This window comes from Enhydra lutris, unplaced genomic scaffold (assembly GCF_002288905.1).
Source record: "Enhydra lutris kenyoni isolate GAN:26980312 unplaced genomic scaffold, ASM228890v2 scaffoldscaffold9, whole genome shotgun sequence".
NCBI lineage: Eukaryota > Metazoa > Chordata > Mammalia > Carnivora > Mustelidae > Enhydra > Enhydra lutris.
The window spans coordinates 32413653-32441268 of record NW_019154093.1 but is presented as its reverse complement, the minus strand read 5'-3'; the positions used below and the strand labels follow the sequence as shown (position 1 = coordinate 32441268).

General features: G+C 42.6%; 1 protein-coding gene across 1 annotated transcript in view; it reads right to left on the bottom strand.

Annotated features, from left to right (window-relative positions):
• Positions 1–27616, bottom strand: part of LOC111143305 (receptor tyrosine kinase like orphan receptor 1) — a 233273-nt gene that overhangs the window by 122083 nt on the left and 83574 nt on the right. The window contains exons 3-4 of the mRNA XM_022496957.1: positions 6698–6985; positions 6056–6086 (exon numbers count right to left, since the gene is read on the bottom strand). Of these exons, the coding sequence (XP_022352665.1) occupies positions 6056–6086; positions 6698–6959 (293 nt within the window). The 5' untranslated portion in view covers positions 6960–6985. The remainder of the gene's footprint in view (positions 1–6055; positions 6087–6697; positions 6986–27616) is intronic.

Below are 27616 nucleotides of genomic sequence, written 5' to 3'. Positions count from 1 at the left end.
TCTCTCCCTCCCTGGAAGAAAGAAAGAAAGAAAGAAAGAAAGAAAGAAAGAAAGAAAGAAAGAAAGGAAGAAAGAAAGAAAGAAAGAGAAAGAAAGATTGATTTAACAGAAAAGGAGAAAGTCTTGAATGTTGAAATCTATAAAACATCACTGGAAGAAATTTAATAAATGGAAAGATATGCTGAGTTCATGGATTGGAAGATTTAATGTTCTTTAGATGACTATCCTCCTCAAATTAATCTACAGATTCATTGCAATCCTTATCACAACCCTAGCTGGCTCTTAGGCAGAAATTAACAAACTGACCCTGAAGTTCATAGGAAAGTGCAGTAGGTCCCAGAAGAACTCCCCCAGGAAATCTCAAAAAAGAAGGTCAAGGATAATGTTGTAGAACATGACGGTCAGTTTTATGTCTCAACTTGGCATAAAGAGGATGAAGTACTAATGCATGCCATAACATGAATAAATCCCGAAACCATCTTGTTAAGTGAGAGAAGCCAGACACGCAGGGACAAACAGTATATGATATGTATATGAAATATCTAGAATAGGCAAACTTACAGAAACATGAAGTAGATCAGAGGTTATCAGGGGATGAGAGGAGTTTCTTTATGAGATGATGAGAATGTTCTAAAATAAGATAGTAGTGAGGGTTTACTACTCTGTGAATATACTAAAAACACTAAGTTTTATGCTTTAAAATGGTCAATTTTATGGTATGTGAAAAATATGCCAGTAAAACTGTTATTTAAAAAAAAGGGGGGGTGGGGAGTCCTGTCCTGGACCGGCATTTAACAAATACACTGAAAATAAGTTAATATATACATGGGGTCCTCTGCCTCTTGAGATCTGGCACTTGATGCTGACACAGTATAACCAAAACTTTGAACATCCATTCCCATAACTGATGCTGATCTGGCCCCAGGAATCATGTCTCTATGTCTCTTGCCCTATGTCCTTAGAACAGAAGGCAAGTAGGATTCTATACTATGATGATCTGTTGTGTCACCACCGTGGAAGAGATGGACACTGCTTGGAGCCCAGGAAGGACTGCAGTGACAAAAGCACTTCAGTAAGAGAAAAGATAATCAACTTGTCAAATTCTTCCTCAGTGTATGCCTGCACAACAAACTACCATTCCCAATACTGCCAAGCATCTACTTCCTTGTTTTTCTTTCCATTTCTTTAAATTCTGAAAGTTCTTACAAATTAAAATAATATCTGCAAGATTGGGGTACCAGGGTGGCTCAGTTGGTTAAGCATCTAACCTTGGTTTTGGTTCAGGTTGTGATCTCGTAGGTTGTGATATCAAGCCGTACCTATATCAGCCTCCATGTTCTGTGGGGAGTCTGTTTGGGATTCCCTTTTCTCCCTCGCCTTCTCCCTCAGCCCTTCCTCCACTCTCTCTCTAATAAATAAGGCCTTTAAAAAAGAATAACATTTGCAAGATTTTGTTCTCATGGCTGAGAATAATTCTGCAGTACTCAGTGTTATGAGTTGAATTGTGTTCCCTCAAAATTCATATGTTGAAGGCTTAATCCCCAGGACCTCAAAATGTGACTTGATTTGGAAATAGGGTCTTTATAGAGGTAATTACATTAAAATGAGGTCATTGGAGTGGGTCCTATTATGACTGACGTCATTATAAAAAGGGGAAATTTGGAGACATGCACTTGGAGGGAGAATGCCATGTAAATATCATGGCAGAAATCAAGATGATGTATCAACAAGACAACAAATTATGGCAAGTCGCCAGAAGAACAGAGCAATCCTCACGGCCTTCAGAAAGAACCAACCCTGTCAACGTCTTGGTCTAGGATTTCTAGCTTCTAGAACTGCGAGACAGTAACTTTCTGTGGTTTAAGTCAATTCAATATTCTTTGTTATAGTAGCTGTAAAAAACTAATATATTAAGCAGCTCGTATTGTTCTTAAATTTGTGCATGTATAGGATAATATGTGAAGCATGATGCTGATTTATATGATGAAATCATATATTATATTTTAGAATAGTATGATACATTAATATAATATTTTATAATATAATTATACTATCATGTGATTACTTATCATGACCCCATACATAATATATTACATAATAATATATAATATAATAACATATAGAATATATATTATAATATAGGTTAATTATTATATTTTGTAATACATTGTGAAATCATGTGATTATTTATCACATGACCCCATTATTTTTTTTTAAAGATTTGTTTATTTATTTGACAGAGAGAGAGAGATCACAAGTAGGCAGAGAGGCAGTCAGAGAGAGAGAGAAGCAGGCTCCCCCCTGAGCAAAGAGCCCAATGTAGGACTTGATCCCAGGACCCTGAGATCATGACCTGAGTCGAAGGCAGAGGCTTTAATCCACTGAGCCACCCAGGCGCCCCCATGACCCTATTATTATGTTTGAATATGATATATAAAGTTCTTACTTCATTTGCTATAATTGTTAGCAAATTGAACTATTGCTTTAGGAATTTCATTGATAATTATAGTTACTGGCTCAGTGGAGTACAGTTTCTTCAAATTAAAATTAGTTTTAAAAAGTAAAAATTACAATAACTCAAGAAAGTTTATCTAATTTGACATTGTTGTGAAAAGAATACATGCTAAAATCTTGTGGAAAAATGTGTAAAATAACAGAGATAGTCATTTTGCTGAACTGAAGGCAATAAAAAATTTTAATGGAACTAATATATAACAATCTATGAATCATATATATATATATCATTATATATACATAATATCTAGCCATGAAAAGAACACCCAGAGAAGCATAATAATGATTAAAAGTAGTCATTTTTGATAGTTCTTGGCTTTTAGTCATATACAAACCATAACTTTTAAGTATTTTTTGATTTTGTCATTATGAAGGTATATTTGTCAATGTGGGAGGACAGAACATATTTCATTTAGCAGTTTGCTAGCTTGATTTATAACTTTTAAATATTTAGACACGCGGTATGTGGGCCTCCACTTGTATTCGTGCCCCAGGCCCTGTAATTGTCAGGGGTGGGCCAGGACCCAGCAATGACAGAAGAAATAAAGCCTGAAGCTATAAACAGAAGCCAAACTAACGTCTCAGACTTGCTCCTACTATACCCTGAAATGCCATTCTGCAAGCTTCACATGGAAACATGATGTAGTCCCTACAAGGGTGACAAGTGTCTTACTACCTGTGCCTTCCTGGGCCATTGTCTCAAGCACCTTGCAAGTCATTCTCATCTGGGTGCTGTGTGGCTCTGTGGTCTTAAGTGGCACGTGGCTCTCACCAGGTTCCTAATACTAATACATTTCACTGTTCCCAGTGTTAAGGCTGTGTCATGGGCTTGCACTGTATTTCTTTGCGGGGGCTCCGCTGTGCCACCCACAAGTAAACAGAGCGATGTTACAGATACATGTCACTCCTACCGGCGATATAAGGCTTGCAGAGCAATCGTCAAAGCCGAGATAGTCACCCTGGCTATCACTTTGTTGGGTTCTACCTGTCCTCTTGTGGCCAGGTTTGCCTGCTTGCTGGGGGATATGAGGGAAAGGAGACTAGCATTCTATCTGGGACCTAGTCTCAGAGAAGAACACTTAGGAACAGGGTTAAGTGGTGGCAGCTGAGAAAAGGAGAAGTAGGAGAGGTCACTGGTTTCTAAGGAAAAGAGAAAAAAAGTGCATCAAAATACCAACTGAGCTAACTGAACCTAATAATAATAATAATAATAATAATAATAATAATAAAATACACACACACAAATCCCCACCAACTGCTGGGATGCCTGTGTGGCTTTGTCGGTTAAGCATCTGACTCTTGATTTTAGCTCAGGTCATGATCTCAAGGTCGTGATAGAGCCCCACCTGGAGCTCTGTGCTTAGCAAGGAGTCTCCTGGAGAATTCTGTCTCCTTCTCCCTCTGCCCTCCCCCCACTATCCCTGTGTGCTCTCTCTCTCCCTAACGTAAATAAATACATATTTTTAAAAAGAAAAGAAAGGGAAAATGTCATTGTCGATGCCTAAGGACAAAGACTGACCTGCAAAAGGTCCCCTGGGATTTCCAACTTCAACTATATTTTACTATAGCTCCCTCCAGCAAACATGGCGACTGGCTATACATTTCATGCTCTCGCTGACTAAGCTGATGGGTAATCAGATTGCTAACATGAAACAGAAGGGCCTGACATCAAAGGATACTTTCAGCTGTGACTGAGCATCTTTCAGGATATCAATATCCTCTCTCCAGACATCAGCTCACGAACGCCGTACTATCTTTGCATAAAATTAAAAACCATGAGAAACTCCGACTGGGCTCATCAGAAAGACGGTAGCAAAGGAAGAATGAAAATTTCAAGAAGGAAGGATATAGAAATGCTTAAAAATAATTTTGATAATAAAAAAGGAATTCTCTCATGCAAATACAACAGTCAGAACGTCAACAGCCCGGGGTGCTTCATAGTAAAGGCAGATTAGTGAACCAAATTCATCCACCTCGAACACAGATTATCTGCCCCATTTGAAACACAGATTAACAGGAACAAATAAGGCACAGGGGTGGGAAGCATTTTTACAGCAAGTAACGCAAGTTTTAATCTTTGTTTAAACAAGACTTCAAAAGGATTCCACATATCGGCCAATAGTGAGATCATTAAAAAAAAAAAATTAACTTCAAGAATGCAACACGGAGTGACCATGTTTCTGACCTGTTTTAAGATCAATCAACATTTTCTACCTAGATAAGTAGAATGCAATTAGCACTTGGGTGATTTTAAAGGCTCTTTTACAGTTGCCTTTAATCGACTGACAAAATAGCAGAACGGGGTGGCTGAAGGCCAATGTTTATTTTTACCCATTACTTGTTTTATTAATGGGACTGTGGGCCACCAGGCCCTCCAGGCACACACAAATATATTAAAATATCCCACACTATAATTAAGTGGCACAGAGGGGATTAGAACAAATTCAGTGGCTGTTATATTTGCCGTCGGTGTAGTCTAGGTCAGACATTCTGATGCTCTTGTGGTAAAGCCAGTGAATTTTATTTCCGAAGTCTACAAAACATGGGATAGATTTTCTTGCAGAGTGAGGGTTTTAATAAATGGCTCTTCTCCCCCAGGTAAAAATATACATAAAGAAAAATGCCCCAAGTGGATGCTGTGACAGTGAAGGAAGGGAACTCCTTAGCCAGAGGAAAAGACAAATGCATCATGAATGGCATTAGTTTAAGAAATGGGATCTTTACAGTCCACTAACAAAAGGACTCAAAATGAATCAAGCCCATGCAACTCTTAGTCCCAGCAGCAGGCTTTCCTTCCTCTCCTGTATGAGTCAGAACTTCTGCCTCTGAGTTTTTATTTTTATTTATTTATTTATTTAAATATTTTATTTATTTATTTGACAGACAGAGAGATCACAAGTAGGCAGAGAGGCAGGCAGAGAGAGAGGAGGAAGCAGGCTCCCCGCTGAGTGGAGAGCCCAATGCGGGGCTCGATCGCAGGACCCTGGGACCATGACCTGAGCTGAAGGCAGAGGCCTTAACCCACTGAGCCATCCAGGCACCCCTGCCTCTGAGTTTTTTAAAGGGAATACCAAGAAAGTGATTGCCTAACGGTTGGCCTGTTCCATAATTCTAGAGCATCAGGAATGCAATGCGTGCAGAAACACAGAAGAGATCCTTGGAGGCTCCAGGCCTAACCCTGCCCTGTATCATTTTCTTGTTTGATTTGACCAAATCGTTGTTGTAACTAAATGTTAGATTGATTTTAAAATAGAAGATGTAAGTAGATTTTTGTTTTCATCAACACGCTCAGAATCAGTGAGAGAATCAACCACACTTGAGGTTAGTGCCAGGGCCATTCTCTTGTGAATCTTCGTATCAGAGAAAAAGCCACATGGAATGAGGGTAGGGCAACAGGCAAGGAAATCTGGAAACAGCATTTTGGCTCAAGCAGAGGACAACATTGCCTTTGCCCTAAAAACCTTTTTCAGGAGTATTTCAGGAGAAATACCTGAAAGCGACACAGATGAACAGGAACAAATAAGGAGATAAAAGTACTTACGAGGATCCTGGACTTGCGGTGGGAGGGGGCCCTGGAGAAATGAAAGGAAGACGAAAGAAACAGTCAGGCTTGGTCACTGGAAGGTGAGCGTGGGTATAGTCAAACCATCACAGATGAAAATTCTCAACCACCGTGAGGTGATATTTATTTTTCTGGGATTTATTATTTTGTTTTGGTTCCCCACAATCACCTCTACAGAAAAAACGTACCAGTAAGAACCTGTCTAGAGCCCACAGTTCAGGAAAGCGCTAGAACAAGTGCTGACAAATGAGTCACTACAGCAGGCATTCTTCACTACACGGGGGGTTTGCCGTGGGAGGCTGAAGCGGGAGAGGTCTTGGCTGGCAGCTGGACAGATGAGGGGGCATACGTGCCATAGACCTTCCCCTCTGCTCTCTCACTGGCATGACGGTTTCGAGCAGGGCTGTGGCACCAGACAGACCTGCTCTGCTGTTTACTAACTGGGCAACTCTGCACATGGTCCTTAACCACTGGCCTTGGTTTACTTACTTGTAAAATGGGTGCACCTGGACTGGCTTTAGAAATGGTCCCAGTTTCTGGGCACACAGGACATTTTTAGTACGTGCCCATTCCCTCCCTCCTCACCCCGGTGGAGGCCCTCCCAGGCAGAAGAGGGCTTACCAAACTTGACGAACAAGACTCCAGTGGTAGAAACCACTTTCTTGCCATTCGTTGCCACACACTGGAAGTAGCCTGTGTCCGTGGTGTCGAGGTTTCTAATCCGCAGCCTGGAGCCGTAGTTGGTGGCCCGGAAGGAGATCCTCCGGGGCTCCTGTACCACAGGGGCGTCATTTTTGAACCAGCGGATGGTGGGAGGTGGGTTCCCAGAGACTTTGCAGTGCAGTTCCGCCGTCTGCCCGAGGGACGTGGTGATGTTATTCATCGGTTCATCGAGGGTCAGGTAAGAATCTGCGAGCACAGGGCGAAGGAGGCAGGTGAGAGGGGCAGACGGCTAACAGGCACCTCCACGTGACCCAGATCCACTCCAGTGCACCCCAGGACCCCAGAGACACTGCACAGGAGGGGCATGGTGGAGATAGACCGGGCACGAGATTACACATTTACCAAGATCCCATGACTGTGGAACAATCACCCAACAGAGCCTGCTGCTAACATCTTGTCATTAATCCTCACTGAAAACCCAAAGTTTTCAAATGACCATATGGTAACCCATGGATAAGGAAACGTCCTTTCCAAGCCAAGACAGAATGAGATTTTGTATTGCAAAGTCTAAGAAAAATACACAGTCCTTGTGATAGACTCAAACAATACTGTGAAGAAGAAAAAGCTACAAAACTCATCTCAAATCTTTCCACCCCAAAATGACACCACTCTTTTAACAAGCCGGCAAAGAACCTTCCAGCTTGTCCACTTTTGATAAGAAAGAAAGCATGAAAGACTGGAAGAGTAGGAACAACATATTTATATCCACACAGAACCAGATAGGAAGGATGCTGAAAATCTTCCCGCCTGATGAAAGAAGGCTTCTGGAGGCTAGCCAGGTCACCAGCAGACAAAGTAATGAGGCAATGAAGAGTTTCATAATGTGACTCATAGCAACCATTAGTATGTTACAATATATAATTCTATATGTTCAACTTTAAATTGAGATATAATTTACATTTTAGAAAATGTACCCATCTTTAGTTATATGGTTCCAGAAGCATCTCTCCACGTAACCTATGCTCTTACCAAGATAGAGAACATCCTAAGATCCTCCGTAGTCAATCCTTGCTTCTGCCTGCACTTCCCATCTCCATTCTAGGCAAATGGCAGTTCTTTTTTTTTTTTTTTTTTTTTTTTTAAAGATTTTATTTATTTATTTGACAGAGAGAGAGATCACAAGTAGGCAGAGAGGCAGGCAGAGAGAGACGGGTTAGCAGGCTCCCTGCTGAGCAGAGAGCCCGATGCGGGGCTTGATCCCAGGACCCTGAGATCATGACCTGAGCCAAAGTCAGAGGCTTAACCCACTGAACCACCCAGGAGCCCGGCAGTTCTGATTTCTAGCATCACAGACTATTTCTGTCTGCTCTAGAATTGCATATTAATAGAATCAGACTGAAAGGTACATTTTGCATTTGACTTCTTTAGAGATTTCTTAAACATTTTAATAATGAAGTAAATTTTATTTAAGTTTATTCTTCAATAATATATTTTAAACCTCATATTGATATTAGTTGCAGAATCCAGTTACAGAAAAAGTAATTTACTATTTAAGAAATTAAGTTCAATATATATATATGTATATATATATATATATATTTTTTTTTTTTTTAAATTGGTCTGTTGTTCATGTATGAGGAGTTTTCTTTGACTTCATGTTCCCTGACCACCCATTCTCATGTCTATCTCCTCGGCCATACCCTCCTCCCATTGCCTTCTGTCCTTCCCTGACCCCCCACCTGGGATGGCTCGTTAAACAGTTGTCCTCTCTGTGGGACTATAAGCCCATAAGGGCAGGCATCTAGAATGTTTTGTCATTGTTGTATCTTTAGTATATCCTTGCCTAGGAATATTGTCCAGAAGAACTTTCTGTAATGACAGAAATGTTGTACAATCTGCATTGTCTAAATGGCAGCTACCAATTACAGGTAAGCTACTGAGCACATGAAACAGAACTAGAGCAACTGAAGAACTGAATTTTTTAAAAAGATGTTTTGTATTTATTTGCCAGAGAGAGAGAGGGTGAGGGAATGTACAAGCAGGGGGAATGGCAGGCAAAGGGAGAAGCAGGCTCCCTACTGAGCGGAGCCTCAGGCAGTACTCTATCCTAGGACCCTGGGATCAGGACCTGAGCCAAATACAGCCACTTAACTGACTGAGCCGCCCAGGCATCCCAAGAACTGAATTTTTAAATTTAAATTTTAACAGCCACACGTGGCTAGAAGCTACCGTATGGCACAGTATAGGTAGAGCCTAATAAATTTGTTGAATTTAATGGACCTTTTAAAAAAAATAAGCTTTTTTGGGGAAAGAGCTAAGTGGCTAATTTAAGCACCCAAATTCCTATAAAATGCTTTCATAAATGCCAAAAATAAATAATTCATTATGTACCTTAATTTCCCATAAAAATATCTGGGGGGAGATGTCAAAGTCTGGGCAGCCCCCCAGGAGTCCATCACACATGTGAATGACATTTATCTTATGTGAGTGGTAGAAAACAGATTAAGTATGACTATCACTCACTGTGTTACCAGAATGACACTTTCATCCCACTTAACCCAATGAATAATTATCCTTCACAATGCAATCATGAGCCCATAAATTATTTCGCTAATGTCTTGCTTCTTTCCATTTATATTCTGATCTTTATCTCTGAACTTGTTTCTCTAGTCTATATACGTATATACTCAATCTATGAATGTTTTTGCTCACAGATAGGAGCACATGTGTTCCTAAAACGTTTGAGGTATGCCCAGAGAGTAGAGAGACTAATGCCACGGTGGCTTTATGGACCTGCCATCATGGCCTCACGGCCCTTTCTGCTACCCAGAGCGTGGCTAACTACTCTATGTTCTCGGTAGAAAAGAAACACAGAAATAGCAATGCCAATATAAGCATAGTAATTAGTACTCCACTAGCAGGTTCTGGAACTCTGCTAACCGGGTTTGAATCCCAGGTCAGGCCTGAATTCTGAGTGACCTTAGGCAAGTTACTTAAACTCTGCATACCCCAGTTTAACCGAAAAATAGGAATAATAAGTAGGATTCTACCAGGCAAAACTGCTAGAGGATTTAAATTAAATTGGGACACATGGGATGCACTTAAACTAGTGTTGGGAGGAAACACTCAACATGTTAATCAATGTTACTGCAATTCTTTTTATAATAATAACAATTTTTGTATGATGCTTTCCAGGTTACTCAGTTTTGTGTTCTCCTCTAACCATCTGGCAAAGTAGGAAAGAAGCATTAATTATCACAATGAGGAAATCATATCTCAGAGATGCACTGACTAGGCCTGTGGTCTCTCTTTGAGCTCGGGGCCCATTGTGCCCAAAGCCTCCTACACTAGCAGCCTTCAGTTCTCAGACTCAGCCAAGCACAAAGTCCAAGTGAGCCTGCAGGCCAGTATGGTAGTGAGCACAGATAGACTATTTAGAATCCTACAATATGCCAGGGACTTTACTTCAGTACTCACTCCTCAATAAACCCCACAAGGCAGGAGCTGTTATCAGTGCTTTACAACGAAGAGACCTGGGATCAGAGAGGTTCAGTGACTTGTCCAAGGTCGCATGGCTGAACTGATATCTAATCCAGAGCTCTCGGACTCCAAAACTAGCTCTTTCCTTTCTGCCAGACAGCTTAGGCAGCTTGAACCCCACTGAGGGGTGGGGACAAAATGTGAGTTTCTTCCCTAAAAAAGAGCAAGCTGGGGACCTATACCCACATAACCACAGGGCTGTGATCTGTGCCTAACTCCAGTCAGGATTGTCTAGCGAATGGGTCTAAGCTTTGTCTGGTGGTCTGGTTTCCCTCCAGAAGCCAGGTAACTCACCTGACCTGCTATATGGGGATCCAAATTCCCCCACCTATGCCCTGGCAGGCCCTTCTTCTTCTTCTTCTTTTCTTTATTAAAAAAGATTTATTTATTTATTTATGGGGGTAGGGAGAGGGAGAGAATCTCAAGCAGATTCCCCACTGAATAAAGAGCCCAAGGTGGGGCTCCATTCCACGGCCCTTAGTTCGTGACCTGAGCTGAAAACAAGAGTCAGATGCTCACCCAACTGAATCACCCAGGGACCCCCTCTATCCTCTTTCAATCCTGAAGCTAACTAACACCAAGCCACACTCCCAGAGGCCAGGATGACAGCTCCTGCGTGCATGTCTCAGGGGTTAACATTATCTGCTGAGTTTCGGTCCCTTTTCCTTCTTCTCTTTCATTTTCTCCGATAGGTGGTTGGAGCCAAAGACCAGAAAGTTCCACGGCTAAGTACACCTAACACATCACAGAAAAGAGTGAGCTGGCACGTTAAACTATTTCTCTGACTTCAAACTCCAGGTACTTTGCATGATCCCAGAATCACAGACATACAGAGCTTCCAGTTTGTTCTTCTAGGAACATAAATTAGCCAAGAACCAAAGAGTTCCATAACATGGGGGTAGTTTTCCAATTATCCTCGGAAGGTGTATTCAGATTTATTGACAACAAATTAGTAAGGGCTGATCTAAGGTACAAAATCCACTCTCAACAGACTCGGGTACCAGAATGCCTGAATTCATGTCCTGGTTCTGCCCCTTATCAGCTGTGTGACCTTGGGTAAGTTATGTACCCTCTCTGTGTCCCACTGTTGTTATGTATGAAATTAGTATCTTAGTTGTATCTTCCTTATAGGGCTATTTCAAGGATGAAATGAACATACACGTGGCAGGTGCTTAGAATAGGCTTCTGGCACAAAGCAAGTAACATGAGTTTCTGTTATTTTATTAGCAGTATTTTTCTTTTCTTTTTCTCACAAATATCTTATTCCTTTTCCCTCCAAAGATTTATTTATTTATTTACTTGACAGAGAGAGAGAGAGAGAGAGAGAGCGGAAGAGAGGGAGCACAAGCAGGGGGAGTGGAAGAGAGAGAAGCAGGCTCTCAGCCAAGCAGGGAGACCTGATGCTGGGCTTGATCCCAGGACCCTGGGATCACGACCTGAGTTGAAGGCAGACCCATAACGATTGAGCCCCGCAGATGCCCCAAATATCTTATCCCTAAAAGTAGGGAATGATTATTCATCCAACTGATGGGTTTCCTGATCATGTCTAGTCTTGATTTTACAGAAAAGGACACCCCACGGGTGAAGCCACCTGCCTGAGATCACATAACTGATACACGGCAGGCACAAGTGTTTAACTTGTCTGTGAAGCTCCATGTAATACCCACCTAAAAACAAAAATGAGGATTACAGGGCATCTTGAAATCAGTGTAGGAGCTGGCCCAAGCCATATTATGTCCAGAGAGAACAAAGGAAATGTAAACCAATCCTTGTGTTTACTGAACACAAACACAGGGAATTTGGATTTAACTATCGATAAAGAATAATGCTCAAATTTGTTTGCCATCTGTAGTTGCTCTCTTAGAACAAGCAAATGGTCTGGTCCTCAGTTTGGCAAAGACTAGAAGCATCAGAACAACATTTGGCCTAAACAACATGAAAGAAAGCATTTTGTGACTGGAATAAAATAAAATAAAAATGCATGTCTGCATCATTACTATCAGTCTTGATGTTAACAAGCCCCTGGCTATAATCCATTCTCTTCCCAGAACCAGCTGGATCCTTCTGTAGCAGTCTCATGGGCCACACTGGGGAATCCATTGTCTTCTCTACTCCTAGAGCTTGGTGTGGCCACTGCAGGTTCTGATCCAGGAGTCATTCCTTTCAGGGAACCCCCAGGGATCTCTGGGAAGAAGCCCAGCACAGAGGACACCTGCAAAGTGGACCCGACACCAGCCGGGCCACTAGCTAGCCAACTGCATCAGTCGCTTTGCTTCCCTACACTCTGGCTTCAGGCTCTATTACAAGGGCCTGGGCAGGCTGTTCCTCCTGAGTGGTCTGTGTTTCCATACGGAGTAGCCATGAGAAGCACCAGAGGGCAGACAGCAGGTGCCAACTCGGCCTGATCCCAGACAAAGCCATGGGGCTTCTACCTTTACACCTGGCTACTCATACTGTCTTTCAGCAGCTTGATTCAATACCCCTGACGATGTGTGCTTGAGCCATAGAAGATTTCCCCTCCTACTTTCCCATCTTCCTGAGGCCATAAATGCTGGCAGACTGGCCAGTAGCAGGTGGGGTAGAATCTGGCTTCAGAGAGAAAAATATTCCAATTCTGCTGACTCCACCCTCTAGCTCTGTGTTGCTGTGTCTCCCAGGGGTGGTACCGGTAATAAGGATGATCACGATGAAAACATCAATGATGATGATACAGTAAGGAGAGTGGTAACAGTTAACACTTAAAGGGTACTTACTATTATGGCAGGTGTTGTTACAAACTATTTTTATCATCCCCATCTTTCATCAGAAACTAGCGCACAGACAGGGTAAGGAAGCTGTCTGAGGTCCCACAGACAGTGAGTAGAAGTGAATCAAATTATTGATTCACTGCAATTATAGTCAAGATCCCAGCAAGTTATTCCTTGGAGACTGACAAGCTGGTTCTAATGTTTACATGGAGAGGCAGAAGATCCAGAATAGCCAAAATAATACTGAAGGAGAAGATCAGAGTTGGAGGACTGATACTACCCAATTCTTAATAGAAAGCTACAGTAATCAAGACAGTGTTGTATTGGTGAAAAGACAAACAGATCCACGAAACAGAACTGAGAGCCCAGAAATAGACCCACACAAATATTGTCAACTGACATTTGACAAAAAAGCAAAGGCAATACAAAGGAACAAAGAGAGACTTTTCAAGAAATGGTGCTTGGACTGACTGTACATCCACATGCAAAATCTTATACCTCTCACAAAAATTAACTCAAAATGGATCATAGACCTAAATGTAAAATGCAAAATTATAAAACTCCTGGAAGACAAGAGAGAAAATCTAGATGATCTTGAATATGATAATGACTTTTTATTTTTTTAAAGATTTCATTTATTTATTTAAAAAAGAGAGAGAGACAGAAACAGAGAGAGCACAAGCACGAGTAGAGAGGGGCATAGGGACAAGCAGACTCCCCACTAGGCAAGGAGCCTGACGTAGGGCTTGATCCCAGGACCCTGGGATCATGACCTGAGCAGAAGTCAATGCTTAACTGACTGAGCCAGCCAGGAGTCTCACAATTACGACTTTTTAGATACTACCCGCAAGACACGATCCATGAGAGGAGTTAATCGATAAGCTGGACTTCCTTAAAGTTAAAAAGACTTTTGCCGTGCAAGAAGACAATGTCTAGAGAATGAGAAGACAAGCTGCAAACTGGGAGAAAGTATTTGCAAAAGAAACATCCGATAAAGGAATGTTGTCCAAAATATACAAAGAACTCTTAAAATCCAATGAGAAAATTAAAATCTGATTAAAAACAGTCCAAGACCTTAACAGATACCTCATTAAAGATACTAAAATGGCAAATAAGTATGTGAAAAAAAAATACTCCACATCAGATGTCATCAGGCAAATGCAAATTAAAACAAAAAGATTTTGCTACATACTGACGAGAATGACCAAAATCCACAACACTGACAATACCGAATGCCAGGGAGGATGTGGAGCAATAGGAAGTCTCATTCATTGCTGGTGGGAAGGCAAAATGGTACAGCCACTTTGGATGACAGTTTGACAGTTTGGTTACTAAACTAACCATATTCTTACCATATGATCCAGTAATCTTGCTCCTTGGTATTTACCCAAAGGAGCTGAAAACTTACGTTCACACAAAACCCTGCATACAGATGTTTGTAGATTTATTCCTAACTGACAAAGCCTTGAAGAAACCAAGATGTCTTTCAGTAGGTGAATGGATCAACTGTAACACATCTAGACACTGGAATACTATTCAGCCCTAAAAGAAAATGAGCTATCAAGCCATGAAAAGCCATGAAGGACACTTAAATTCATATTATTAAGTGAAAAAAAGCCAAACTGAAAAAACCTACATACTGTCTAATTTCAACTTATGACATTCTTGAAAAGGTCACACTATGGAGACAGTAGAAAGATCAGTGGTTGACAGGGGTTGGGAGGAGGGAAGCAGGAAGGGGATGAATACCGAGGACTGTAGGGCATTCTGTAATGGTGGATACACGTATTTACCCATTCATCTAAACCAATAGAATGTACAACACCAAGAGTGACCTCTAACGTAAGCTATGGACTTTGGGTGACTGTGATGTCTTCACCAACTGTAAGATGTACCAGTCTTGTGTGGGATGTTGATAATGGGGGAGCCTGTATACCTGTGGCAACAGGGGTTATAAAGAAAATCTCTGTATCTTACTCTTAATTTTGCTGTGAACCTAAAACTGCTCTAAAAATATAGTCTTAAAAAAATTAGATGCTCTAATTGTCATTCTAGGACACACATTCTCAAACTTTCTGGTTTCAAGATTCCTAAAGACTCTAAAATATCGAGGCCAGGATGCCTGGGTTGCTCAGTTGGTTAAGCATCTGCCTTTGGCTCAGGTAATGATCCCAGGGTTCTGGGATCCAGCTCCACAACAGGCTTTTGCTCAGCAGGGAGTCTGCTTCTCTCTCTGCCTGCCGCTTACCCTGCTTGTGCTCTCTCTCTCTCTCTCTCTAACAAATAAATAAATAAATCTTTAAAATATTGAGGACCCCAAAGAGAAAATTTAAAAACATTTGTTTACTAATATTGAAAAATAAAAAAGTAATGTTACTTTTTAAAATTTTAATGAAAAATAACCATATTTTATATATACACATAAATAATGAAAAGGATGGCATTTTTTAAATTGTTGTAAATCTATTTGGTTTAAGACCAGACAGCTGGATTTTCCTCTTTCTGCATTCAATCTGTTGAGATATGTTGTTTTGGTTTAAGAGTATGAAGAAAATGTGGCTTTACACAGCTGGAAAAGGGAGGGATATTTTAACAGCCTTTTCAGATAATTTAGAATATCCTTCTGTGATACTATATTAAATTTGACAAGTGGTAGTTTCCTAAAGGTCAGTCGTGATATGAATTCAAAGTATTATCAGTGAACTTTTCATAATCTGTTGCATTAAAATGAGTTGGTTTATCTTGACTTTAAGATCTTTTACCCACATATGATTTTGTAACACCATGCATTGTTCATTTAGAAAATATTGTTCCAATGAGTTATGTAGCTCTTCCAAATGTAAACACATTTAATTATATAACAGAGAAAAGTCATTTTTGTTAATATCATCACCAATCTCACCAGTGAAGACTAGAAAGTTGTAATGGTGCCTGGGTGGCTCAGTCAGTCACTTGAGCATGACTTGAGTCAGCTCAAGTCATGATCTCAGGGTCCTAGGATTGAGTCCAGTGTCGGGATCCCTGTCCAGCAAGGGTGCCTGCTTCTCTTCCCTCTGCCCCTCTCCCTGCTCCCTTTTGTTGCTCTCTCTCTCTCTCTCTCCTCTCAAATAAATGAATAAATAAAATCTCTGAAAAAAAAAAAAAAAAAAAGACTGGAAATCTGTCAAGCTCATGCTGGTGGCTAAAAGTTTCCAAAATTTTAATTCTGGGTTAGAAACTCAAATTTTATTATTGGCTAATACCATCTCCTGATTATTTGAAGTGCCAGACTTACTTTGCTGATTTCCAAGAATATTCAAGAATAACTAACCATAGTTTGACTATTAGTCCTTCTTTTTTTTTTTTTTTTTTTTTGTATAGTTGACACATACTGTTATATGAGTTTCAGGTGTGTAACAAACACAGTGTTTCAAGTTCTCCATATCACTGATTATATTCCCTCCGCTGTACCTTTCCTTCTGGTGACTTATTCCTTCCACACCTGGAAGTGTGTATCTTCCTCTCCCCTCCACCAATTTTGCACCTCATCCCCTGGTAACCATCAGTTTGTTCTCTGTAGTTATAGGTCTGATTCTGCTTTTTCTTACTTTGTTTACTCATTTGTTTCATTAAATTCCACGTATGAGTGAAATCCTATGGTGTTTGTCCTTCTCTGTCATTTTTTCAAGTAAGAAAGTGGCTAATGCATGTCACAACTCATACGCTTTTCTTTGGGACAACTGTAGGACTCCAGCAGCCAGTGTAGTTCCCATTTTGCCATACTGAATATTAAAGATATGTACTCATGGGTCAAGACTTAATTAATAATTTTTACTGCTTCATCAAAGACACTCTTAAGTACAATCGGCTTTTTTTCTCCTTTAAACTACAAGCGCGTGCTGGTGGAGATGACAAGGACTTGTAGCAGAGTTTGATACCATTTTGCCACAACTGTCTTGATCTAAGCTAGGGCCCCAGCAGTGTTACCTCATCATTGCTTTTGTATGATCAGATTGGGTAGACCACAGTTTGGAGGACTTAAAGACTATCCCAGCCAACAAAAGCCAAAGCCAGGATTTGGACTCTAAGCTCTGTGCTCTTTCTGTCACACCCCACAGCTGCCCTTCACCACCCCTCTGGGCCCTGGACCAGTGTAAAGCTCTCAGAACAAAATAGTTTTTAGCTCCGGCCCTGTGCACCATAAGCCAGAGAAAGGCCTGGACGGCCTGTTTCCCATTTGTGAATAAGCAGCCTGGGATCTGGGGGCAACTCTTGATTACGTTCGATCCAGGCAAATTTTGGGACTCTGAATGAAAAAGGACTTGATATTTCTTATAATATAGGGAAATGAAATACTAGTCATCTTTTAGTGCCACCATTTCCTCCATGACCCATAGAAAGTGGTGCTTATAGCTAAGACTGAGCATTTACAGGGTACCAGACACCATCCTAAGTATCTCGTACACATTAACTTATTAATCCTGAGAACAATCCCATGAATTAGACCCTATTATTACCCAAATTTTTGAGATAAGGAAATGAGACACAGAGCAGTTAAGTATTTGCCGGAACTCACACAGCCAGGAAGTGGAAGAGCCAAGACTCAGAGCCAGACCTTTGGACACAGGAGACCATACTATTAGCCAATATACCATTCCCAGTGAATCCAGACTGTGGTCCACTCCCCCTAAGCAGGACTACCGAATACTCTTGCCCTTTTAATGAATCCCTCCAGCAAGGGACAATACGCACTAGTACCGAGAACAACTAAATCACTCCTAGTTACGTATGACGTAACTGGAAGTCACCGTCGAGAATGAGCTTTTTAAATACAGTACAGGCATCGTTCATACTGACGCTTAATCAACCTAAAAAGTGAGCTGTGAGAAAAAAGTGGTTTATGAGCTTTCTGGGAATTGAGACTCTATTTCCTCCTTTTTTCCTTTTTGTATTCCCCTTAGCACTCCATGTGTTATTGTGAACTTTGTAGGCATTTAATAAAGGCTAGTTGATTAAGTAAATGGAAGGCTCGAGTGTATTTAGGGCAAACGAGCTTTGGAGACACCCCATTTATTACTTACCCATTTGACAAGACGTCACATCCACAAATCCTTCCCAACATTTATTGCTTAATTTTCAAAGAGCCCTCCCACTCTCCTCAGGGAGGGAGGTGGGGCCAAGAGTTATATTCTCATTTTGACAGGTGAGGGAAACTGAGATATAAAGAGTTTAATGGTCCTTTGCCATGGCAACCCAGCCAGTCGGCCGGGGAGCCAGTCATAATTAGGCTTCAGGGCCTGGGTCTTGGTATCAAAGAGGCACACGCCAAAACCCTAGTCTCCTCCAGGACCGATCCTTCTCAGGAGAGGGAGGAGGCTCCCGACATGAAATAAAATGCTTAGCTAAACATAAAGGAAGGCTGCCAAACACAGTTAGGTCATCGCATTTGACTTTGAGAGAACATTCTGTTCACGCTATCAACCTGCATTCACTTTCAGCACACTTCACCATAAATACTTCTGACTCACTATCTCGGGAAATATTTTTTATCTTAATAAACTCAATGCAAAACATAATCTAAGTCGGCTTGCACATTCTTGAGTTGGAGCCGCAAGCTGCATTTAATAAAAATCAGTGGAAATAACAGGTGACTTCTGAATAACCGCAGTCTGTTATCGGACGTGGGGCTGCTGGGAAGTCTCGAACACACGGGGAGCAGGAGGTCGGTAAGTTGAAGGTATGGAGAGAGCTCGAGACCACTGGATGACCCCACTCGGTGAAGCTTAGCTCCCACCGGAGACACTATTCATAAGAATGGGCTGTGGCGCGGTAATTAAGAACACGGCCCTGGGGTTGGATGCTTGGCTACATATCCGAGTCCCACCTCCCACCTGCTGGTCCTTGACATCTCCAGGCCTCAGTTTCCTCACCTGTGCAATGGGGCCAATAATTGTACTTACCCATCCATGCTGTTGCGGGGTGGGGGGGAAGGTCACATGAGATAATCAATTTCGGGAACATCGAAAGCACTCACTGCAGGGAGCTCTAATTAGCAAAAGCCAGCGATTCTTTTTTTTTTTTTTAAGATTTTTTTTTATTTATTTGTCAGAGAGAAAGAGAGAGAGAGCTCGTGCAAGTGCACAAGCAGGCAGAGGTGGAGAGAGAAGCAGGCTCCCTGCCAAGCAAGGAGCCCAATGCGGGACTCAATCCCAGGATCCTGGAATCATGACCCGAGCCGAAGGCAGCGGCTTAACCGACTGAGCCACCCAGGCATCCCAGAGCCAGTGATTCTCAACCCTCGTGAACATCACTATCACTTGCAGAATAACAAACAAAACCAACACGGATACCTAGGTCTCACCCCTAGAGGTTCTAATGTAATTGATCCTGGGTGGAGTCTGAGTATAAGCATTTTTTTAGGTGCGCCCCCCCAAAAGATTCTCCCCAGCGGTCAATAGGAAAACACATGGCTGCGGTAATTATAAACCCCACTTTCTTGCCACTGAGTCTGGCCTGGCTTCCGGCTAAGCCCAGTTTTTATTGCTTAAAACCCTCCAGGATTCTCCACTATAATCCCCATCGTTCAGAAGAAACCAAGCCAGAGACATTAAGGTGCAGAAACACCTCCACGAAGGCAAATAATTCCTGGCCGAGCAAAGCTGCTACAGATTAGGGGATGTGATGGTTAACAGTCAAAAGAAAGGAAGAGCTGAGCTGGGCTGGGGCTGGGCCTGTCACTCCCATTTTCTGGAGCGCTCATGCAGGAAGGCATCAAGCTGAGCTTGGGTTAAGGACCTCTGAGTAACAACAGGGGTTGAGAGAGTGTCCCTAGGACCAAAGACAATAAATAGCCAAATATGCAGTTCCTTTTGGGGGAGCTAACACATGTACATCAGAAATGGGTCTGCAAATGTGCACGGAGAGCAAAAACCCCTGTAAATCTGGGCTAAGGGGAAAAGCAGCTGCCCCTCTAGGCCTTTCTTTAGGAAGCGCAGCAAATACACAGCAACTCAAAAGGAGTTTAAGACAAGTACCTAGAGGCTGGATTTAATGAATAGGTCAATTTTTACAAGTAGACCAATTGGATGTAAATGGCCTCTTAAAAGCTCAGGGAAACTACTTTTTCCCCTTAAAGTAGCTAAGATCACCACAGAACAGAATGGCTGGCCTCCAGCCTTTAGGTCGTTTTCGGCCGCAGCTATAATTAATAAAGGCGGAAGGAAAAAGGAACAAACCCGTAGAGCACTGATTCTATCAGGCACTTTCTACATCTTATTGCATTTTATCCTTTCTAGAACCTGTGGTGAATATAGGGTTTTGTTACCCAATTTTAAGGAAGATAGAAAGGCTAACACAGGTTTCAGCACAGCTAGACCCAGCATGGCAGGGACCAAACCCAGTTCTACCTGACACTTTCCCCGCCTCCACTCCCAACTTGTCCCCTCTCAACCTGCTGTTTCATACTCCACTGGCATTAATAACTTCTTCCACAATCAGCTCACCTGAATCCACCCAGATGAAACCTCCTTTTCTCAGCAAAGATGCCATGATCTCGATATACCCTATTTTCTCTCGAGGAGTCGGGCATCTAATGGGATGGCCGGCAACTGCCAACAAGGTTACTCTAATGACTTTTTTTCTAGTTTCAAATTTTTTTGGACTTCCATGACTTATTTAAGTATCCAATTTATTTTACCACAATTTTCAATCATTTTTATTATGTGGGGGTTATTATTATTAATAATCTGGGGGGTATCATTTTATTCATATTTGTCATGTGTATATGTTGTTTAAGCTCAGAAATCATAAGAATGCTTTAAAATGATGAGCAGAAGCACACTGAACCATCGGAACAATGACTTGACTTGGATACAATCAGTCCCATCTGGCTGAACTTCATAGGAGCACAAGGTTCTGGTTTGGGAACTGGGCCCTGCATCTTAAAGGATTCCCAATCTTGTTTCTGACTCACCTGGTCTTCTCTGTTTCTAACTACAAGGTAGAGATTATTATTATTATTTTTAAAGATTTTATTTATATATTTCACAGAATGAGAGAGATCACAAGTAGGCAGAGAGAAAGGCAGAGAGATGGGGGAAGCAGGCTCCCTGCTGAGCAGAGAGCCCGATGCGGGGCTCAATCCCAGGACCCTGAGATCATGGCCTGAGCCGAAGACAGAGGTTTAACCCACTGAGCTACCCAGGCGCTCTATAAGGTAGAGATTATTTTAGCACATCCCTGTTTTCAGCTGAATGCTAGGATGGTAAATCAATTCATGGGCCTAGGAATTCTTCAGATAGAAGAATTCCCAGCCCATCCCTAGCAGCTTTTCCCAGCCCTTCAAAACCAAACCAAAGAACACCAGCAAAACCATCAGCTATTACCTAGCTTCACTAGAACTTAGAAAAATTCGAACTTGAAAACAACAAAAGAGCTAAAGCTTTTGATTTTCATACTTAGGCCCTGCCTGTCATACTGAAACCTAAAAACTACATTCTTGCCCCTCGATGGGTGGGTTATAAGCCTTTGTAAAATGCTGACAAACCTTAACTGTTGCAGGACAAGATGAGTGGGCTTGCATAATGAACTTCTAAATTACCAGAGATAGTATCTAGAAGGCCAAGCCTGAGATAAGTCTCTGGTTCGGGCTGGGGGCCAATGCAAACAGCACACATCGTAAGTCATCCCTGCGATTTCAGTACCGAGAGTAGGAGAGATGCCTCAGCACCGGCACAATGCGTGCTGCTTACTACGGAAGTTTCTAGATGCTTCTGCATCATGCAAAGGCCACAGTTGGCCTTCAGCCCTTTCAGGAGCCCTTGTCGAAGAAGAACCGAGCCACATTAGGGCTTTCAAAGATGAAGTCACCATGTATTTTTACTTCCCTGGCCTGACTTCTAGGCAGTGGCTTGTCCAGTCATAATAAATTCTTGAGCATTTGATGGCTCTGAGGGGTGCCCAGGTGGCTTTCCAAATAAAAGTTTGCCATTCCAGCCAAGGAATTTCTGTCCCTAGAGGGACCACACGGTTCTCCAAGCTCAGTTTTCTAGTCACATCTTGACTGAACAGATCCCAAATCCCTTTGTGCGCCAGTCAGCATTCCAAGGCGACTCCACTGAGGCCAACATTCCAGTTTCAGGTTTTCCCAGAATATAAACGTCAGGGGACACGAAAGGGCACAAGAACAATTCTTTCCCTTCTTCTCCATTCACTGTGCGAGGTTTGAATTTCAAATTTTGAAAGAATCTGCTGACTTGGCCCCAACTCAGATCTGCTGTGAGAGGGACAGTGTGCTAGAGGGGACCCTGTCACCTGAGTGTTCTGTTAGGCATGGGGGGGATTTTGCTCTCAAATTTTGAACCGAATTCCTCAGAAATTAGTCTCTGCTCGACTGCCTTTTTTTTAAAACATTCTTTTTTTTTTAACTTTTTTTTTTAAAGATTTTATTTATTTATTTGACAGACAGAGATCACAAGTAGGCAGAGAGGCAGGCAGAGAGAGAGGTAGGGAAGCAGGCTCCCCGCTGAACAGAGAGCCTGATGCGGGGCTTAATCCCAGGACCCCGGGATCATGACCTGAGCCGAAGGCAGAGGCTTTAACCCACTGAGCCACCCAGCTGCCCCTCGACTGCCTTTTCAACAAAACAGAAAAGTTACTAAGCAATCTGGAGATGAAAACGGAAGTGGGTGCTATTTTCTTGGTAGCAAGAGGGAGGAGTCAATGAAGCAGACGAGGCAGGGAACACTGGGGATGTGTGCGTGCCCTTTTCCTCGGGGATGGCACCTTAAACTCTGCACGGGTTTGCTATGAATAAATGGGGAAAATGTTTGATGAAGAAATGAACAAATGGATTGACCTGTTCAAAGATCTCTCATTCTGGCAATGGAATCCAACAGGTAAAGAAACAGTCATACTAGACCCACAATCTGAGGATGTCCAGGGTGATAGAAAAGGAAAGGGGAGCTGAACCTGCTTTCTGGGCCAGAAGTGACATGAAGCAATTGGTAGGCTATTTAAAGAGGAGGAGATATGACCACTGTCCATCAGAAGCTGCTGAAGATCTTGAAGGGAGGAGAGGAGGTATGCCAGGATCTAATTTGAAAGTACAAGTCAGAGTGAGAGTAAAGTGAGGTGTGTGGTCAAGACATGGAGACCAAGGTGGGCAGGTCAAGGCTGCCATGTCTGGGTGGCAAAGGAACCCGGCTGGTCCCTGTCCTTTTATCAGGCCCAGTGGGCAAGACCCAGCACAGAGCAGAGGAGCAGAGAAACCCCAGACTTCCTGTCCTCTTGCTGGCATCCACAGTCACTGGGGGAGAGGAAGAAATGAGGAGGAAATGGAAGAAAAATAGCCAAATACTTAAATTAAATCCCTGTGGAGTCAGTAGGGAGGTACGTGTCCCATAACTCTTCACAAAATATTGGTGGAAAAGAAACCAATAAAATAACCAGGACAAGGAAGATGCGAGGGGAAAAGCGCTATTTTCTAGGTAGGAAGGGGTGAGCATGTTCAGCCATAGAAATCAGGTGGGCCTGACAGCAACGGGGCCATTCCTGAGCAGGGCCTTAGAGGAGAGCAGAGATTGAGAGCTGGGTTCTCAGAGCAGGCAGAGCGAACCTGGGAGAGCCAGGGGAAGTGAGGGCAGAGGGCAGGAGCCAGGCACCTGTTGGGGAGCATGGGGATGCCCGAGGTGCCACCCTTGAGGACCATCCCAACAGGACCCATATGTCTTTGCCTATACAGAGTGGCCTCCCCAGCTTCCTCTCTTCACTGTGTTCCTCGGTGGGGCGTGACCGGTGGAAGCAGGAGGCTTCTTTCTCCTGCAGGAGGGCCCTGCACATGACAAGGCACATAACGTCCTAGGCCTCTGCCCAATAAACGTCCATGTATCCCCTAATCACTGTAACAGTGAACAACAGCAGCACACATACCCAGCCACCTGGAAAGCCACCTGAAGCATCTTTTCATCACGGCCTTAATAACCATCATGTTAAAATAATACCATTAACATTTATTTAAAAGACATCATGGGACACCTGGATGGCTCAGTCAGTTAAGCGTTTGCCTTTGGCTCAGTTCATGATTCCAGGGACCTGGGATGGAGCCCTACTTCAGGGTCCTTGCCTACCTCTGCCTCTGTCTGCTGTTCTCCCTGCTTGTGCTCGCTTTCCTGATCTCTCTCTCTCTCTCTCTGACAAATAAATAAATAAAATCTTTTAAAAAAATAAAATAAAAGACATCATTTTAGGAGAATGTGCTCGTGGGAAGCTCCCAGCCCCTCCCCTTGGTAACTCCTCAGCTTGGCTTATGGTGGTGGTGGTGGAGGGTGTATGTCTGCTTTCAGAAAGTGGAAATAGAGGAGATGGCATTCTGTGGGTACAGGAATGGCTTGAGGAAAAGCTCCAAGGCACGGGTATCTAAAGTGAGTGGGAGCAACACAGACTAAATTGCCCCCATTTACCTTCTGGGAAGGTTATGGATGAACAAGCAGTAGGCGAGAAGGCCAGAAAGGCTAGACCAAGAATGAAGAAAGACCTCAGAGAGTAATGAAGGATTTCATACCTTACCTGGCAAGCAATGGGCAGTTTTTACACAATCCTAAGCCAAGAACCATGTGCCCAGACCTGGGCTTCAGGAAGTGTGAGCTGATCCAGCAGGCCAGAGAGGGGAGAGCTGGTAAAGAGTTCAGAGGAGTTCTGATTTCGAATCCCTATTTCTTCTTCCCCAAGAAGGTGTGACCTCAGAAGTCTAAGGAAAAGCAGCCACAGATCTCTGATCATGGATTTCCATCAGAGATCACAATGAAAGGATTCCCCAAATTGGGGAAATTTTATTTTTCCCTCCTATCTCTTTACTCTTAAAAATAATGCTTCAGTGTATACCTTTATGCTTCAGTATTTTTTTCCCTTTTGTAAAATTTCTTTAGGTTACACTTTTAGAAATGTCTCTCCCTCTTTCTTGGCAGGGCCCTAAATGTGACTCATCTGTCTATTCCTCCAGAGGATCCACCATAAAACCCAGCACACAAGAATTTTATGATAAAATGAGACCCTGTCTCTACCTGCTTGCCCACACTAACTCCTTGGCCACAAGTACATGGCTATCAGACCCTATGACTGATTGTGGCCAGGAGAGGTAAAGGCTTTGGGAAAGATGTAGCTGTCAGTGGGACAACAAGCAGGTACCTGAAACCATGGCTCCCAACTCAAATGTAAGCTCGGGGGGCCAGAGATAAAATATTCATTTCTTTCCATATCCTCCTTATATGAAGAAGTATAAAGCAGAGATGCAGAAACAACTGTAAATTCTCGAACACTCCTCTCATCAAACGATGGCGTTTCTGCCCCCTTTCCTTACATTTGGCAGGGCCTTTGCGACTCTTTTGAGGAAAAGAAAGTTGCAAAAGTGCCATATGTGAGGTGAGTGCTGAGGCCAGGCTAGGCAAATCTATGTAGGTTCTGATAGTTTCTGGTAGTTTCTCTGGGAGGCGGTCTTTCAGGGAGCCTCCAGCCACCATGTAATGAGTCCAGTTACACCGAGGTCACCATGTGGCGAGAAAGAGAGAGAGAGAGGGAGAGATTCCCATAGAGCTCCAGCTGTTCCAGCTGTTTGCATACTTTCGGCGCAGATGTCTACCAGATATGTGAATGAGAAAGCCTTCAAGATAACCTCCGCTCTAGCCACCATCTGACTGCAGCCATATGAGAGACCTGGAACAAGAACCATCTGGCTGAGCCCAGTCAATTCCCAGAACCATGAGCAACAATAATAAATGATTGTTGCTTGAAGCCATGAAGTATGGAGTGGTTTGTTATGTAGTGATAGAAAACTGATACACAGTCCCCATCTGAGACAATAAGATGAAATAAATTCTCCAGAACAGCAGACATTTATTGAGAACGTGCCTTGTGACAGGTTCTGTACTAGGAAGTGAAGGTACTAATTCACACACAGTCCCTGCTTTCAAAGAGCTGCCAAAGGAAATAGGATATGAACACAGATCACCGTCGATATTAGGAAAAGACTGCAAGAGAGGCACAGAGAATATGTGATGGGAATACACTCTGGGAGAGTTCTAAATGAACTTGCTCTGATGCGGGCCTGGCAAAGGTAGGAAAGAGCCCTTTCAGATTGGAAATGAATGAATGAAGTGAAAATATGCATAAAGAACTTTAATCCAACCACACAGTCAGTTTGCTGAACACAGAAAACATATTCCAGGACATGTCATGTATTAGGAGCTTGCTCACTATTTATTTATTGGTTGGATGGATAGATGGGTGGGTGGATGGATGGATGGATGGATGGCACCAGGGAGACAACCTGGTTGAGAGCACTGGCTGCCCTGAGAACCAGAAGGCCAGGGATCAAGTCCTGGCTGTGTGTGAACCTCGGTAAATCACTTCTCATCTACAGTCTTCAATTTCCTCATCTCTCTGAAGAGAAGACATGACTAAGATATCTTTGAGGTTTGTTCCCAGCTCAAACCTTCTAGGGCACCAAAGAGTAAGTATGAACATTCATTTATTTGTTTACTTGTTCATCTCTGTAATCAAATAAGTACATACTGGAGAGAGGGTCAACCTGTCTTTGTTAAAACTCGGACTGAATGTAACAGGAGGTAAGTCAAGCTCTGTAGGAGGGTGAGGAGGACCAGATGAGGTAGATGAGGAATTCAACCTAGGATTCAATGGGTTTCTGTGGCACTCTGGCAAGGGGTCCAGCCAGGCCTCAGAAGGAATAGAAACCAAGACTGGAAAGCCTCTGGGAACCAGATCAGGTATCTCCCTCCACTGTCTATCTTTGGTCCTTTCGATGAATCTGTTTAAATCTCTCTTTGCAAACCAGTGTTCTTGGATTTTCTACACACACAGCAGAGGACAATCATTTCATGTTATCTACCTCAAGTTAATCTCATGGCATTACCAGCATTGGCTGTCTCTGAATCCCAATTCCAAGTTCCCAGGAAATGACTCTGATTGGCCCAACCTGGGTCAAGTGTCCTTCCCCTGGTGTGATCAACTCCCCAGAGAGGGGCAGAGTTACATAACATAAACATAGCTGCTGAAGGCCCATCACCATGATCATGGGAGCAGTTATCAGACAACAGGGGATTCTTGTAAAGGCGTTTGCTATAAAGTCCAAGAAAATGAAATGACTATTGCATGGATTAGTGATAAGAATGAAAATTTTCTAACTTAAGCTCCATCTTCATGCCCACTAAAATCCTTTCCAAAGCCACTTTGGCTTTTAGAAACTCTGACCAATTTCAGAAAAAGAGTTAATTTTCACACTTAACCAGGTCCTAGCTTCTAGCGTCTTTAAGATGGTCCTGTGAGCATTATGACAATGCTAACTCTAGGCTGCCAGGGCATGACAGAAAGCCCCCTTTCTTGCTACTGTATCAAAAGATAGGATTTTAAAAACCTAAACAAATGTCTCCACTGAACTCCCACACTAATGACTGAAAGCCACTGAGGATTTGGGTATCACTTTAGAAGCCACTCTATTTGTGGATGGCCCAGCAAGAGAATCAAGTCAGGCCATTAGGGAGATTTCACTGAAAGGTAAGTGCCTCAAGATTAATGGTATTGAATAAAGAAAAAGTAGTTC